The sequence below is a fragment of the Silurus meridionalis genome, chromosome 16, assembly GCF_014805685.1.
Source record: "Silurus meridionalis isolate SWU-2019-XX chromosome 16, ASM1480568v1, whole genome shotgun sequence".
In the NCBI taxonomy this organism is placed as follows: Eukaryota; Metazoa; Chordata; class Actinopteri; order Siluriformes; family Siluridae; genus Silurus; species Silurus meridionalis.
In genome coordinates, this window is record NC_060899.1 from 17,131,954 (window position 1) to 17,146,953 (window position 15,000).

The 15,000-nt window shown below is 46.9% G+C and overlaps 4 protein-coding genes across 9 annotated transcripts in view; 3 read left to right on the forward strand and 1 right to left on the reverse strand.

Annotated features, from left to right (window-relative positions):
- The window catches only part of LOC124398848 (TSC22 domain family protein 4-like), a 14,843-nt gene extending 14,641 nt beyond the window's left edge, over positions 1–202 (forward strand). For all 3 annotated transcript variants that reach the window (XM_046869298.1, XM_046869297.1, XM_046869299.1), the window contains exon 4: positions 1–202. This exon is cut by the window's left edge and continues 444 nt beyond it. The gene's annotated coding sequence lies outside the window, so the exon portion shown is untranslated.
- Positions 203–3,632: 3,430 nt separating this feature from the next.
- Positions 3,633–6,779, forward strand: ppp1r35 (protein phosphatase 1, regulatory subunit 35). 3 transcript variants are annotated; one of them, XM_046869305.1, is made up of 7 exons: positions 3,657–3,720; positions 3,950–4,066; positions 4,467–4,643; positions 5,414–5,528; positions 5,798–6,001; positions 6,095–6,228; positions 6,325–6,779. In XM_046869305.1, the coding sequence occupies exons 3-7, from the start codon at positions 4,476–4,478 to the stop codon at positions 6,502–6,504; spliced, it is 801 nt and encodes a 266-aa protein (XP_046725261.1). In that variant the 5' UTR covers positions 3,657–3,720; positions 3,950–4,066; positions 4,467–4,475; the 3' UTR covers positions 6,505–6,779. The 3 variants fall into 3 exon arrangements, with proteins under 3 accessions (XP_046725263.1, XP_046725261.1, XP_046725262.1); XM_046869307.1 differs by lacking the exon at positions 3,950–4,066 and having other exon boundaries at positions 3,633–3,720; XM_046869306.1 differs by lacking the exon at positions 3,657–3,720 and having other exon boundaries at positions 3,792–4,066.
- Positions 6,780–7,225: 446 nt separating this feature from the next.
- Positions 7,226–13,375, forward strand: LOC124398850 (growth hormone secretagogue receptor type 1-like). Of its 2 annotated transcripts, none has more exons than XM_046869303.1 (3): positions 7,226–7,708; positions 10,646–11,102; positions 11,607–13,375. In XM_046869303.1, exons 1-3 carry the CDS (start codon positions 7,409–7,411, stop codon positions 11,873–11,875), a joined length of 1,026 nt encoding a protein of 341 aa, XP_046725259.1. In that variant the 5' UTR covers positions 7,226–7,408; the 3' UTR covers positions 11,876–13,375. The 2 variants fall into 2 exon arrangements, with proteins under 2 accessions (XP_046725259.1, XP_046725258.1); XM_046869302.1 differs by having other exon boundaries at positions 11,462–11,879.
- Positions 12,316–15,000, reverse strand: part of camta2 (calmodulin binding transcription activator 2) — a 25,930-nt gene continuing 23,245 nt past the window's right edge. The window contains exons 21-24 of the mRNA XM_046868805.1: positions 14,985–15,000; positions 14,545–14,738; positions 14,274–14,348; positions 12,316–14,145 (exon numbers count right to left, since the gene is read on the reverse strand). The exon at positions 14,985–15,000 is cut by the window's right edge and continues 5 nt beyond it. Of these exons, the coding sequence (XP_046724761.1) occupies positions 14,091–14,145; positions 14,274–14,348; positions 14,545–14,738; positions 14,985–15,000 (340 nt within the window). The 3' untranslated portion in view covers positions 12,316–14,090. The remainder of the gene's footprint in view (positions 14,146–14,273; positions 14,349–14,544; positions 14,739–14,984) is intronic.

Sequence of the window (15,000 nt, forward strand, 5' to 3'; positions counted from 1 at the left end):
TTCATATCAGTGGCACTTAATTCTGTATGTTTTTTTTTACTGTTAAAACTGTGTGTGTGTGTGTGTGTGTGTGTGTGTGTGTGTGTGGGGTAAACAGTCAGCTTCGTTTTAACAGTAATGTTACCATGGTTCTGGTCATATAGGGGGACGTGTGTGTTACTGTAAAAACACAACTGTATGTTTAATAAATAATCTGACTGCACACTGGATTATATGTGATTTCTACACTGTGCAGGTTTCTGTGCTATGAGCAGCACACACGCATGTACACACACACACACACACACACACACACACACACGCGTGTACACACACACACACACGCACACACGCATGTACACACACACGCGCACACAAAGTTTTAACAGTAAAACCACATCTGTACAACGTCTGTACACAGATCATTACACATGTGACTGCAGTAATACTACACACCCCACACACATATAACACCCCCTACACACAAATAACACCCCCTACACACATATAGCACCCCTACACACATATAACACCCTACACACATATAACCCCTACACACATAGCACCCCTACACACACATAGCACCCCTACACATATAGCACCCCTATACACATATATAGCACCCCTACACATATAGCACCCCTACACACATATAGCACCCCTACACACATATAGCACCCCTACACATATAGCACACACATATAGCATACACACATATAGCACACCCTACACACACATATAACACTACACACACATATAACACCTACACACACATAACACCCTACACACATATATAACACCCTACACATATAACACCCTACACACACACATAACACCCTACACACATAACACCCTACACATATAACACCCTACACACATATAACACCCTACACACACATAACACCTACACATATAGCACACACATATAGCACACCCTATACACATATAACACCCCCTACACACACATAACACCCTACACACATATAACACCCCCTACACACATATAACACCCTACACACATATAACACCCCCTACACACATGGGCATGAATTTCATTTTACAATAGGGGGGGGACAATAAATTTAAAATTTCTAATGAGCAATCTTTGAAGGTGGAATGCAGTAAATGCACAGATAAACAATATGCTAATTGTGTGTTAATGTTGAATTCATATTATGCCAAGTCGCCCCAAATAAAACACTGCATGGGAAACGGCTTTGGCGTATTAGTGTCAGTGCACTAGTACATTAGTTGCAGTGTTAGCTGCAGTGCACTAGTACATTAGTTGCAGTGTTAGCTGCAGTGCACTAGTATATTAGTTGCAGTGTTAGCTGCAGTGCACTAGTACATTAGTTGCAGTGTTAGCTGCAGTGCACTAGTACATTAGTTGCAGTGTTGGCTGCAGTGCACTAGTACATTGGTTGCAGTGTTAGCTGCAGTGCACTAGTACATTAGTTGCAGTGTTAGCTGCAGTGCACTAGAACATTAGTTGCAGTGTTAGCTGCAGTGCACTAGTACATTAGTTGCAGTGTTAGCTGCAGTGCACTAGAACATTAGTTGCAGTGTTGGCTGCAGTGCACTAGTACATTAGTTGCAGTGTTGGCTGCGGTGCACTAGTACATTAGTTGCAGTGTTAGCTGCAATGCACTAGTACATTAGTTGCAGGGTTAGTTGCAATGCACTAGTACATTAGTTGCAGGGTTAGCTGCAGTGCACTAGTACATTAGTTGCAGTGTTAGCTGCAGTGCACTAGTACATTAGTTGCAGTGTTAGCTGCAGTGCACTAGTACATTAGTTGCAGGGTTAGCTGCAGTGCACTAGTACATAAGTTGCAGTGTTAGCTGCAGTGCACTAGTATATTAGTTGCCGTGTTAGCTGCAGTGCACTAGTACATTAGTTGCAGTGTTAGCTGCAGTGCACTAGTACATTAGTTGCAGTGTTAGTTGCAATGCACTAGTACATAAGTTGCAGTGTTAGCTGCAGTGCACTAGTACATTAGTTGCAGTGTTAGCTGCAGTGCACTAGTACATTAGTTGCAGTGTTAGCTGCAGTGCACTAGAACATTAGTTGCAGTGTTAGCTGCAGTGCACTAGTACATTAGTTGCAGTGTTGGCTGCGGTGCACTAGAACATTGGTTGCAGTGTTGGCTGCAGTGCACTAGTACATTGGTTGCAGTGTTGGCTGCAGTGCACTAGTACATTAGTTGCAGTGTTAGTTGCAGTGCACTAGTACATTAGTTGCAGTGTTAGTAGAGTGCGTGTGTAGAGAAGGTGAGATGAACCGCACACCTGACTCGCGTGTGTAGAGAAGGTGAGATGAACCGCACACCTGACTCGCGTGTGTAGAGAAGGTGAGATGAACCGCACACCGGACTCGCGTGTGTAGTGAAGGTGAGATGAACACACACCTGACTCGCGTGTGTAGAGAAGGTGAGATGAACACACACCTGACTCGCGTGTGTAGTGAAGGTGAGATGAACGCACACCTGACTCGCGTGTGTAGAGAAGGTGAGATGAACGCACACCTGACTCGCGTGTGTAGTGAAGGTGAGATGAACACACACCTGACTCGCGTGTGTAGTGAAGGTGAGATGAACGCACACCTGACTCGCGTGTGTAGAAGGTGAGATGAACGCACACCTGACTCGCGTGTGTAGTGAAGGTGAGATGAACGCACACCTGACTCGCGTGTGTAGTGAAGGTGAGATGAACGCACACCTGACTCGCGTGTGTAGTGAAGGTGAGATGAACACACACCTGACTCGTGTGTAGTGAAGGTGAGATGAACACACACCTGACTCGCGTGTGTAGTGAAGGTGAGATGAACACACACCTGACTCGCGTGTGTAGAGAAGGTGAGATGAACGCACACCTGACTCGCGTGTGTAGTGAAGGTGAGATGAACGCACACCTGACTCGCGTGTGTGTAGTGAAGGTGAGATGAACGCACACCGGACTCGCGTGTGTAGTGAAGGTGAGATGAACACACACCTGACTCGCGTGTGTAGTGAAGGTGAGATGAACACACACCTGACTCGTGTGTGTAGAGAAGGTGAGATGAACACACACCTGACTCGTGTGTGTAGTGAAGGTGAGATGAACACACACCTGACTCGTGTGTGTGTAGTGAAGGTGAGATGAACACACACCTGACTCGTGTGTGTAGAAGGTGAGATGAACACACACCTGACTCGCGTGTGTAGAAGGTGAGATGAACACACACCTGACTCGCGTGTGTAGAGAAGGTGAGATGAACACACACCTGACTCGCGTGTGTAGAGAAGGTGAGATGAACACACTCCTGACTCGTGTGTGTGTAGAGAAGGTGAGATGAACACACACCTGACTCGTGTGTGTGTAGAGAAGGTGAGATGAACACACACCTGACTCGTGTGTGTGTAGAGAAGGTGAGATAAACTGGGAAAACAGGCAGTGGGTCAAACCACTGTGAGGAAGGGGAGGGGGAACTCAACTGTTTGTAAATGCATTTTTGCGGGGGGTTTTTTCTACTTAAACAATTATTTTAGGTAAACATACAAATATTTTTAATATAATAGAGAATACATATAATAATAATAATATAATAGAGAGTGCGATTTTTAAAAATCGGATGGGGGGGGCATGTCCCCCCCGTCCCCCCCGTCCCCGCCGGGATTTACACCCATGCCTACACACGTCTAAATCTCAGTCCCAGGTCATCATCTGGACGCATTCCACATCACCTCTCTCCAGGAACTGTTCTGTGAGAAATGTTATCCCTGTGTGTGTGTGTGTGTGTGTGTGTGTGTGTGTGTGTGTGTGTGTGTGTGTGTGTGTGTGTAAATGCTGCAATTCATTACAATGGAACTAATTTATATTTGTATCATTTATAAATGAAAATAATGAATAATAATAATGAAATTAGAACATGCGCTAAAATGAATGACAAATTTAACAAACGCACCAACTAAGTGTGTTGTGGGCATGCGCAGTAGCTCTCAGCTGAACCCGGAAGTGAGGTGTATGTTGTGTTGTTGCCGAGGGAGTTTTGAAAGTGTGTTGGTTTTCTACACCATACTGCATGTTTACACTCCGAATCGCTGTGTAAGGTACAGTAAGTGTTTTTTTTGTGTGTACTGAAGTGAAAGCGGGAGCTGAAGGTTTATAATGAAGTGTTTATAAAGGAACTGAATGTGAACTTTACTAGCGGTTCCTCACATCACCACCTCTCTCCATCTGAGGGACAGGGCATGGAGATCTGTGGAACTCAAAAGTATCTATGCTGGAAAATCTGAGATTATTGGGGTTATTGATTTTAGAGAAGACAATCTCCAAATCAAAGACTGTATTTTATTGTCTTCTTTAAACTCAATAATCTTAATTTCTGAATATACAGTAAAAATAGTTTTTTGGTCCATTAAAAACCAGATCTCAGCATTTTCTCTTTAAAATTTTCTGAGCTTTTAAAATGCACAATGCTGTGTGTGTGTGTGTGTGTGTGTGTACCAGGTAATAAACATGAAGAGTACGCTGATGCAGATGGCCCCGCCTCCACTCCCGGTATGCCCCGCCCCTACCCCGCCCAAGTGTCCAGAGCTGGATTTGTCCCTCACAGTGACCCCGGAGAGAGCAGGAAGCTCAGGTGGTGCTTTAAAGAAAGTCAAAACAGAGACACGCCAACAGCAGGTGAGAGAACATCAACATAGAAACACTGAAATAAACAACTGAAATGAAATGATACCTGGTATTTAAAGTGTTGATGAGGAGGAGGAGGAGGTGTGAATGATGAGGAGGAGGAGGTGTGGATGATGAGGTGTGAATGATGAGGAGGAGGAGGTGTGGATGATGAGGTGTGAATGAGGAGGTGAGGATGATGAGGATGAGCAGGTGTGAATGAGGAGGTGTGGATGATGAGGAGGAGGTGTGGATGATGAGGAGGAGGAGGTGTGGATGAGGAGGTGAGGATGATGAGGAGGAGGTGTGGATGATGAGGTGTGGATGATGAGGAGGGGAGGTGGATGATGAGGAGGAGGTGTGGATGAGGAGGAGGAGGTGTGAATGAGGAGGTGTGGATGATGAGGAGGAGGTGTGGATGAGGAGGAGGAGGTGTGGATGATGAGGTGTGGATGATGAGGAGGAGGTGTGGATGATGAGGAGGAGGAGGTGTGAATGAGGAGGTGTGGATGATGAGGAGGAGGAGGTGTGGATGATGAGGTGTGGATGATGAGGAGGAGGAGGTGTGGATGATGAGGAGGAGGAGGTGAATGAGGAGGTGTGGATGATGAGGAGGAGGAGGTGTGGATGAGGAGGTGTGGATGATGAGGAGGAGGAGGTGTGGATGAGGTGGTGTGGATGAGGAGGTGTGGATGAGGAAGAGGAGAATGGTGAAAACAATGATGATGAAGAGAGAGAGGTCACTTATACATCACAGCAATGAAATTCTTTCTTCACATAAGGTGCGTTTTGCTGTGAGTCCTGACTCCTCCTCTGACCAGCTTCCTGTTACCGTGACTACACGACACTACAGTAACAAATCAGCAGCTGAGAACCAACACAGAAAAGGAAAACAAGGTCTCTCTCTCACACACACACACACACACACACACACACACACACAGAGAAGTGGATCTATGTCTAAAGAGACCATTAAAAACCCAAGTAATTCTTAACCCAAGGAATAAAAACTGTATTGTGTCAGAGTTTGTCTGGTGTGTGTGTGTGTGTGTGTGTGTGTGTGTGTGTGTGTATACTGTATGTATAATGTAAACACTCTGTAGGTGAGTGGCAATTACAGCTGACTCCTTTAGGGCGCACACTAACAGTACGGTACTGTATAATAGATCGACACATACTGGAAGAGGGGGGCATGTCCTCTCGGAGTGATGGACAACAGACAGAAGGGGTGGAGCTAAACACTACACTCGCTCTGAGGGCGGAGCTACAGCAGCTGGAGGAGGCAGAGTTTAACTCCCAGAAGGCAGTGCAGGACCGACTGCAGAACTCCATAAGAGTACAGGAGTGTGTCCGAACCCGTGCAGCTGAGGGTAACACACACACACACACACACACACACACACACACACACACCAGTTACATACAGACTGTGTGTGTAATCTCTCTCTGTGTCTCTTTTCCAGGTCTGAATTTTCCACGCTCTCATCATCTCTATCGTTCTCTCGTCAGTGTCAGTCTGTCACATGATCAGCTCATCACTGAGGCTTTGCGCGATAGGCCAGCTTTAGCTCCGCCCACAACCAGCCACTACACCAAGGTGTGCACTAATATCACTTATTTGATAATATTTGCATGACTTTATATAATTTTGTATATTGTTATCATTTTAAATCTGTGTATGTTGGTGTTGTAGCTCCGCTCTTCTCCAGCAGAGGGCCCTGACCTGCTCTTCTTCCATCAACCTTATTGCGTTGTCAGGGAGATGCCCCTGTTGCCAGGCGACCACATACCTTTACCCCAACTCCATCCAACCCCCAGACCTGCTCATATGACCTTTCACCTACTTCAGAGACACAGGCAGTGGGAGGCATGAGCTCAGCGAACATGTCACTTCCTGTGGGAGGAGTTAATCCATAAACGTGTGTGTGTGTGTGTGTGTGTGTGTGTGTGTGTGTGTGTGTGTGTGTGTGTGTGTGTGAGGCCTCAGTTATTAATAAATGTTTCAGTGTGGAGACGAGGCTCTGGGTGTCATCATACTTGTCAGCATCAGTAGTTACAGTTCCTAACCCGTTGCTATAGTTACAGGAGATACAGGAGATGGGATGTAACTACGGCAACTGGGAACAATTAAACACATACATACACACACTTCTGTGTACTGTGTTCAATTAATTTCACACACACACACATAGAAGCAGGAGATGTTAATGCTACTAATAAACAAAAAAAAAGTGTGTGTGTGTGTGTGTGTGTGTGTGTGTGTAGATTTGCAGCCTATCAAATGAAAACCAAACTTCCCATTAATAACAGCAATTACACAGCAATTCTTTGGATTTTACACTCCAGGTCTCATTAGAGAATTCCCTACTGTAACACACACACACAGATCTGCAGTTCTGTTCACAGTACAGTGCTGATATAAACATACATTGCATGCCTGCTATTGCATGTTATTTTGTGTGTGTGTGTGTGTGTGTGTTCTCGGTACAGTCCGATTGAACCGTTTGATCTCTTCCTCCTGTCCGGTACACAGCAGGAGAGAGAGAGAGGGAGGGAGGGAGGGAAAGAGATGTTAGACTGAGAGAGGAAGGGAAGGACACTCACAGTGAACATTTTGATGATGGCGGGACAAACACACCTTCAGCTTGGTGCTACATCTGACCCTGCTCTTACTGCTCTATAAGGAGGACCTGAGTGTGTGTGTGTGTGTGTGTGTGTGGGCGCACGAGTAAGTGAGTGAGTGTGTGTGTGTGTGTGTGTGTGTGTGTGAGACAGTGATGGACGCCACACAGGAAGGTTCTGGTTGGTGTGGTGGTTGTGAGAAGGAGAATGGGTCGAGTTACTGGGATTATTCGGATTACTGGTCCGGACTTTCCTCAGCCTTTAGCCACTCTGAACTGGTTGCCGTGACGACACTGTGTGTGCCCCTGCTGGTACTTGGCCTGATGGGTAATATTTTAACCATACTGGTGGTATGGCTCCGCCCCCAGATGAGGAGCACCACTTACTTTTACCTGAGCAGCATGGCGATGTCGGATATCATGATGTTGGTGCTGATGCCCCTCGACCTATACAAGGTATGTACACACCTGTTTACCCTCTCACCTGTTCACCACTGTTCCTGTTTACCCTCTCACTGTTCCTGTTTACCCTCTCACCTGTTCACCACTGTTCCTGTTTACCCTCTCACCTGTTCACCACTGTTCCTGTTCACCCTCTCACCTGTTCACCACTGTCCCTGTTCACCCTCTCACCTGTTCACCACTGTTCCTGTTTACCCTCTCACTGTTCCTGTTCACCACTGTCCCTGTTCACCCTCTCACCTGTTCACCACTGTTCCTGTTTACCCTCTCACTGTTCCTGTTTACCTCTCACCTGTTCACCACTGTTCCTGTTTACCCTCTCACCTGTTCACCACTGTTCCTGTTCACCCTCTCACCTGTTCACCACTGTCCCTGTTCACCCTCTCACCTGTTCACCACTGTTCCTGTTTACCCTCTCACCTGTTCACCACTGTTCCTGTTTACCCTCTCACCTGTTCACCACTGTTCCTGTTCACCCTCTCACCTGTTCACCACTGTCCCTGTTCACCCTCTCTCCTGTTCACCACTGTTCCTGTTTGCCCTCTCACCTGTTCACCTCTGTTCCTGTTTACCCTCTCACCTCTTCACCACTGTTCCTGTTTACCCTCTCACTGTTCCTGTTCACCCTCTCACCTGTTCACCACTGTTCCTGTTTACCCTCTCACCTGTTCACCACTGTCCCTGTTCACCCTCTCACCTGTTCACCACTGTTCCGTTTACCCTCTCACCTGTTCACCACTGTTCCTGTTCATCCTCTCACCTGTTCTCCACTGTTCCTGTTCACCCTCTCACCTGTTCACCACTGTTCCTCTTCACCCTCTCACCTGTTCACCACTGTCCCTGTTCACCCTCCCACCTGTTCACCACTGTTCCTGTTTACCCTCTCACCTGTTCACCACTGTCCCTGTTCACCCTCTCACCTGTTCACCACTGTTCCTGTTTACCCTCTCACCTGTTCACCACTGTTCCTGTTTACCCTCTCACTGTTCCTGTTTACCCTCTCACTGTTCCTGTTCATCCTCTCACCTGTTCACCACTGTTCCTGTTTACCCTCTCACCTGTTCACCACTGTTCCTGTTCACCCTCTCACCTGTTCACCACTGTTCCTGTTTACCCTCTCACCTGTTCACCACTGTTCCTGTTTACCTCTCACCTGTTCACCACTGTTCCTGTTACCCTCTCACCTGTTCACCACTGTTCCTGTTACCCTCTCACCTGTTCACTACTGTTCCTGTTCACCCTCTCACCTGTTCACTACTGTTCCTGTTCACCCTCTCACCTGTTCACCACTGTCCCTGTTCACCCTCTCACCTGTTCACCACTGTTCCCGTTTACCCTCTCACCTGTTCACCACTGTTCCTGTTCATCCTCTCACCTGTTCTCCACTGTTCCTGTTCACCCTCTCACCTGTTCACCACTGTTCCTCTTCACCCTCTCACCTGTTCACCACTGTTCCTGTTTACCCTCTCACCTGTTCACCACTGTCCCTGTTCACCCTCTCACCTGTTCACCACTGTTCCTGTTTACCCTCTCACCTGTTCACCACTGTTCCTGTTTACCCTCTCACTGTTCCTGTTTACCCTCTCACCTGTTCACCACTGTTCCTGTTTACCCTTTCACCTGTTCACCACTGTTCCTGTTCATCCTCTCATCTGTTCACCACTGTTCCTTTTCACCCTCTCACCTGTTCACCACTGTTCCTGTTTACCCTCTCACCTGTTCACCACTGTCCCTGTTCACCCTCTTACCTGTTCACCACTGTTCCTGTTTACCCTCTCACTGTTCCTGTTTACCCTCTCACCTGTTCACCACTGTCCCTGTTCACCCTCTCACCTGTTCACCACTGTTCCTGTTCACCCTCTCACCTGTTCACCACTGTTCCTGTTTACCCTCTCACCTGTTCACCACTGTTCCTGTTTACCCTCTCACTGTTCCTGTTCACCCTCTCACCTGTTCACTACTGTTCCTGTTCACCCTCTCACCTGTTCACCAGTGTCCCTGTTCACCCTCTCACCTGTTTACCACTGTTCCTGTTTACCTCTCACCTGTTCACCAGTGTCCCTGTTCACCCTCTCACCTGTTCACCACTGTTCCTGTTCACCACTGTTCCTGTTCACCCTCTCACCTGTACACCACTGTTCCTGTTTACCTTCTCACCTGTTCACCACTGTACCTGTTCACCACTGTTCCTTTTTACCCTCTCACTGTTCCTGTTCACCCTCTCACCTGTTCATCACTGTTCCTGTTCACCACTGTTCCTGTTCACCACTGTTCCTGTTCACCCTCTCACCTGTTCACCACTGTTCCTGTTCACCTTCTCACCTGTTCACCACTGTCCCTGTTCACCCTCCCACCTGTTTACCACTGTTCCTGTTTACCCTCTCACCGGTTCACCAGTGTTGACCCTCTCACCTGTTCACCACTGTTCCTGTTCACCACTGTTCCTGTTTACCCTCTCACTGTTCCTGTTCACCCTCTCACCTGTTCATCACTGTTCCTGTTCACCACTGTTCCTGTTCACCACTGTTCCTGTTCACCCTCTCACCTGTTCACCACTGTTCCTGTTTACCCTCTCACCTGTTCACCACTGTCCCTGTTCACCCTCTTACCTGTTCACCACTGTTCCTGTTTACCCTCTCACTGTTCCTATCTACCCTCTCACCTGTTCACCACTGTCCCTGTTCACCCTCTCACCTGTTCACCACTGTTCCTGTTCACCTTCTCACCTGTTCACCACTGTCCCTGTTCACCCTCCCACCTGTTCACCACTGTTCCTGTTCATCACTGTTCCTGTTTACCCTTTCACCTGTTCACTCTTTACTTGGTCTCATCAACCTGCCCTGTTTAACCCAGTACTTGAATCTCTGTGTCAGAGTATTTACCAGTGTGTGTGTGTGTGTGTGTGTGTGTGTGTGTGTGTGTGACCTGTAGCTGTGGTGGTACCGCCCCTGGTTTTTGGGGGACGCAGTGTGTAAACTCTCTCAGTTTGTGAGCGAGTGCTGCACCTTCTCCTCCATCCTGCACATGACTGCTCTGGGGGCGGAGCGTTATGTGGGCGTGTGTTTTCCTCTCAGAGCCCGCCTCCTGGTGACACGGGGGCGTGTCCGTGTGCTTATTGGTGCACTTTGGGGCGTGGCTGCCCTGAGCGCGGGCCCTGTGTTGGTGCTGGTAGGGGCGGAGCCTGTGGATGGTAACCTGACAGAGTGCCGTGTGACCCGCTGGGCGGAGTCTTCGGGGCTGATGGTGGCCATGTTGTGGCTCTCAAACCTGTACTTCATCGTCCCACTGACCACATTGACGCTCCTCTACACCCTCATCGCCCGCAGACTACGCCAGCGCAGACATGTCCCCCGAGACCATGCCCACCGCCAGACCCTGCGCATGATGGGTAAGCACACAGGGGTCAAAGGTCAGCTAAGATTAAACAATAATTATTTTAACTGATCATTAATAATAATTTTCCAATTAGCCTGATTGAAAGAAGTTATAAATACCTGCAAGATCATCACAGATATCTGTTTGTGTAGCTGCTGTTGTTTTGCCCCTCCCCCCGCCCATAACCCCGCGTATGCCCCTCCCCGCGCTTATGTCCCTTCCCCTTACACAATATCTGTGTAAAGCTGCTTTGTTCATTGTTAAAAGCGCAAAATAATTAAAAATAAAATGAACAAAAGCAATGACAGTAATAATGATGATAATCTCTCTCTCTCTCTCTCTCTCTCCCCGTGTGTGTGTGTGTGTGTGTAGTGGTGATAGTGTGTGTGTTTGTGGTGTGTTGGTTGCCCTTCCATGTGGCCCGTACATTGTTCTGTTTGTCTGTAAACTCCAGTGTTCAGGTGTATTTTCTCTCTCAGTACTTAAACCTCGTCTCCTTCGTGCTGTTCTACTGCAGCGCCGCCGTCAACCCTCTGCTCTACAACATCATGTCCTCCCGTTACCGTGACAACGTCCGTGCCCTGCTTCGCCCCCGCACACGACCCCTGCCGGCCCCCTCCCCTTCCAGCACACACTTCTGACCAGTGTGTGTGTGTGTGTGTGACGTCATGCAAATGGTTTCTGGGAAGATTTTGGTGCTCACCAGGAATAGAAGGCCTCAGAGGACACCTCTGTGTGTGTGATATGGACCTCAGAGCTGGAGCTCACGTGGTTCTAACAGTATGAGGCTCCTCAGCTCTAATAACCCCCACAGTCACAGTCAGACAGAATTTAAACCGTTTGCATTGTTATGATGATAAACAGTAGTTCGGGTCACGGCGTGAAGTAAACCATGACTGTGTTTTAATAAAAGCTGCTTGGTTGCCATGGAAACTGACAATGAGGTTTATTGAATGTGTGTGTGTGTGTGTGTGTGTGTGTCCAGTAACTACTGGATACATAGTGTGTTATGCTTGTGTATATCGCAGCCCTGGTGTGTGTGCTGTATCAAAGCGCAGCGAGGAACGCAGGGAGGAACGCAGAGGGGAACGCAGGGAGAAACGCAGGGGAAACGCAGGGAGGAATGCAGGAAGGAACGCAGCACGCTGAGGGAGCAGAAGGTGTTTTGTCACGTGCGAGCGTTTACGTCTCCTCTTCTCAGTTTACATTAAAACATCAGAGCGAAAGAGTTTCAAACACATTTTAATGAATTCTCATTAATTAGCAAAAACCTGAACACAAGGAAATGAACATTTCAGTAAAAACATCTGAAGCCACGATAAAGTTCATAAATAAACTCAACACCTGCACACATCCTACATCACCTGCTCATGCAAAAGCCTGCAGTGAGAATCATGCGAAAATACACACACACACACACACACACACACACACACACACACACACACAGCTGTTAAATAGAATCTATAATTCTCCACTGCTCTTTATAATGTACAATATTTACACATTAATGCATCATATAAACACGCAGTGCTGAAGTGCAACACAATTCATATGTATAACAAACTGCAACACAATGCAAGCAAAACAGGCTACTGTGTGTGTGTGTTTGTGTGTGTGTTTGTGTGTGTGTGTGAGAGACTGCATTAAGACTTCAAGGCACTGCACAAAAATCATGTATGAAATAAAAATCTCTCCTCAGTGTATTTGGAGGTGAAGCTGAAAATTTGTGGATTAAATGAAAATAAAAGTCTGAGCTCCACATCTTCATCACAGAGAGCAACACCATCCATCATCTCACCCTCGATCTGAGCTCCTTCACAAACTTCTTCCTTTTTATTATTCACTGATCGATATAAAAATATGGTGAATAAAATTTTAAATTTAATACAAATCTGAATGAAATAGGTGACGCGGTGTGAAGCTCAGAGATGATCCACAGTAAACCCTGCGAGAATCCTCCAGCCTCCAGCGGTTTTCCTGAAGCAGAAACATCTGCACTTCTTTAAAACCAGATTGGAATTGAAATCTCTGATAATCTGACAAAAATACTGGATTTGTACTTTTCATATGAACAATATTTAAATTTCACCTTGAATTATTATGATGTAATCACATCCTACTCCCTTTATCCTCCCCCCTCTTCATCATCCTCCTTTCCTTCACCACCCCTTCATCATCCTCCTTTCACCCCCCCCCTTCATCCTCTCAGCACTAAGCTCCACCTCAGGATGAGGACGTTCTTTTGCATCATTTCCTGAAACATTTGTGTGTCCGAGAGTCAAATACACACTTCTTCACTACACACTCCAGAATCTACACTGACTACAATAACATGCACACGAAGTGAATTCATCAGCAGGAACCCGAAACCAAGTTCACTTGATGTATTCATGTTGGTGCTGAAGAACAAACTCAGTGTGAAGGGAAATGGGCGTGGTTAAAGGGAAGTGGGTGTGGTTATAAGGAGTTGCAGTGGTGGTGAGTGGAAGTGGGCGTGGTTTAAGACTATCAGTGAGAGAGTAAGTGGTTGAGAGAGAAGGTAAACATTGCAGTATAAAACATGCTGAAATAAAGAGATTGAGTTCAGTAAGTGCAGCGTGTAGAATATAGAGTTTTAAACGTATAGATCATGAGATTATAGACACGTCTGGTACGCGGTACACAAGCTGCAACATCCATTAAATAAAGTAAAAAAAGTCTGAAGGAGTTCCAGCAGCTAAACACTCAGCTAACTCACAATGCTAGCCAGGATGCTGCTAGCTAGCGAACTCCTATAACGGGGAACACAAACGTGTAGAACAGAAACCCGACGTGAGTTCCGTCTTCATTCAGTCTTTTCAAGTGCGAGAGTTAAAGGGCAGGAGACGAAGGAACCAGGAAGTTCACTCCTCATGCAGGAAGTCACTCGACTTTCAGGTTACTGTTAGCAATAGTAAACATATAGAAAGCGTGTGTGTGTGTGTGTGTGTGTGTGTGTGTGTGTGAGAGAGAGACTAGATTAGGTGGTCAGGCCTCTCCGCTCCAGCTCCTTGCTCTGCTTCAGCTCCTTTATCCTAAAATATACAGAGTAAGATGATATTACAAAAGCCACACTTTATTACACGAAGACACAGGAGAACCTCAGCAGCTTGTGAGGAACCTGTGTGTGTGTGTGTGTGTGTGTGTGTGTGTGTGTGTGGACCTGTGTCTGCAGCGTCTGAAGAAGCGCATGATTTTGCGAGCCGCCTGGTCCTGCTTCTTGGTCAGGAACGATCCTCTGCAGGAACATGCAATGGTTTTAGTTCCATCTTAAAGTTCTTAAGCGTCAGTTTAAAAAGGTTCCAGAACTATTATGTGGCTGTTTCACACTACGCTGCAGGAACCAGAAGCACAGTCATCACCATGAACCAGAGAAAGCTGTGTGTGTGTGTGTGTGTGTGTGTGTGTGTGTGTGTATAACTGTGAGGACTAACTTGATCTTATTGGAGAGTGTGGTTCCGGTTCGTCCCCCCTGTTTGATGCGCTCGTACTCTTTATAGCTGCGGTAGTACTGCTGGATCAGAACCGCGGCTCTGCGACTCTGCTGGAATTTCTTCTGCTCATAATAACTACGGAACTTACTCTGGATCAAAATAGCTGCCTGCGTCATCTTCTTATACAGAGCATACTGAAGACCAGAAACAGCATGTTACACACACACACACACACACACACACACACACACACACACACACACACACACTGAGCAAAGGGGAAGGGGTCTGTACCAACACACTCACACACACCCTGTATCCACACCTGGATTCACACACATCTCTTTGTGCATGCTTGTGTGTGCACATGCATGTGTGTATGTGTGTGTGTGTGTGTTAGGAGACACACTGGAGTAAACAGAATTAAAGTGAAATTTTACCTTCAAAGCAATCCAT

Bases quoted from the DNA above. Each gene is read 5' to 3' on its own strand.
- ppp1r35 (XM_046869307.1), top strand. From the start codon at position 4,476: ATGAAGAGTACGCTGATGCAGATGGCCCCGCCTCCACTCCCGGTATGC. The intron at 5,529-5,797 runs GTCTCTCTCTCA...ACTGTATAATAG, and splicing joins ACACAGAAAAGGAAAACAAG to ATCGACACATACTGGAAGAG. The intron at 6,002-6,094 runs GTAACACACACA...TCTCTTTTCCAG, and splicing joins CCGAACCCGTGCAGCTGAGG to GTCTGAATTTTCCACGCTCT.
- LOC124398850 (XM_046869303.1), top strand. From the start codon at position 7,409: ATGGACGCCACACAGGAAGGTTCTGGTTGGTGTGGTGGTTGTGAGAAG. The intron at 7,709-10,645 runs GTATGTACACAC...TGTGACCTGTAG, and splicing joins TGCCCCTCGACCTATACAAG to CTGTGGTGGTACCGCCCCTG. The intron at 11,103-11,606 runs GTAAGCACACAG...GTTCTACTGCAG, and splicing joins CCAGACCCTGCGCATGATGG to CGCCGCCGTCAACCCTCTGC.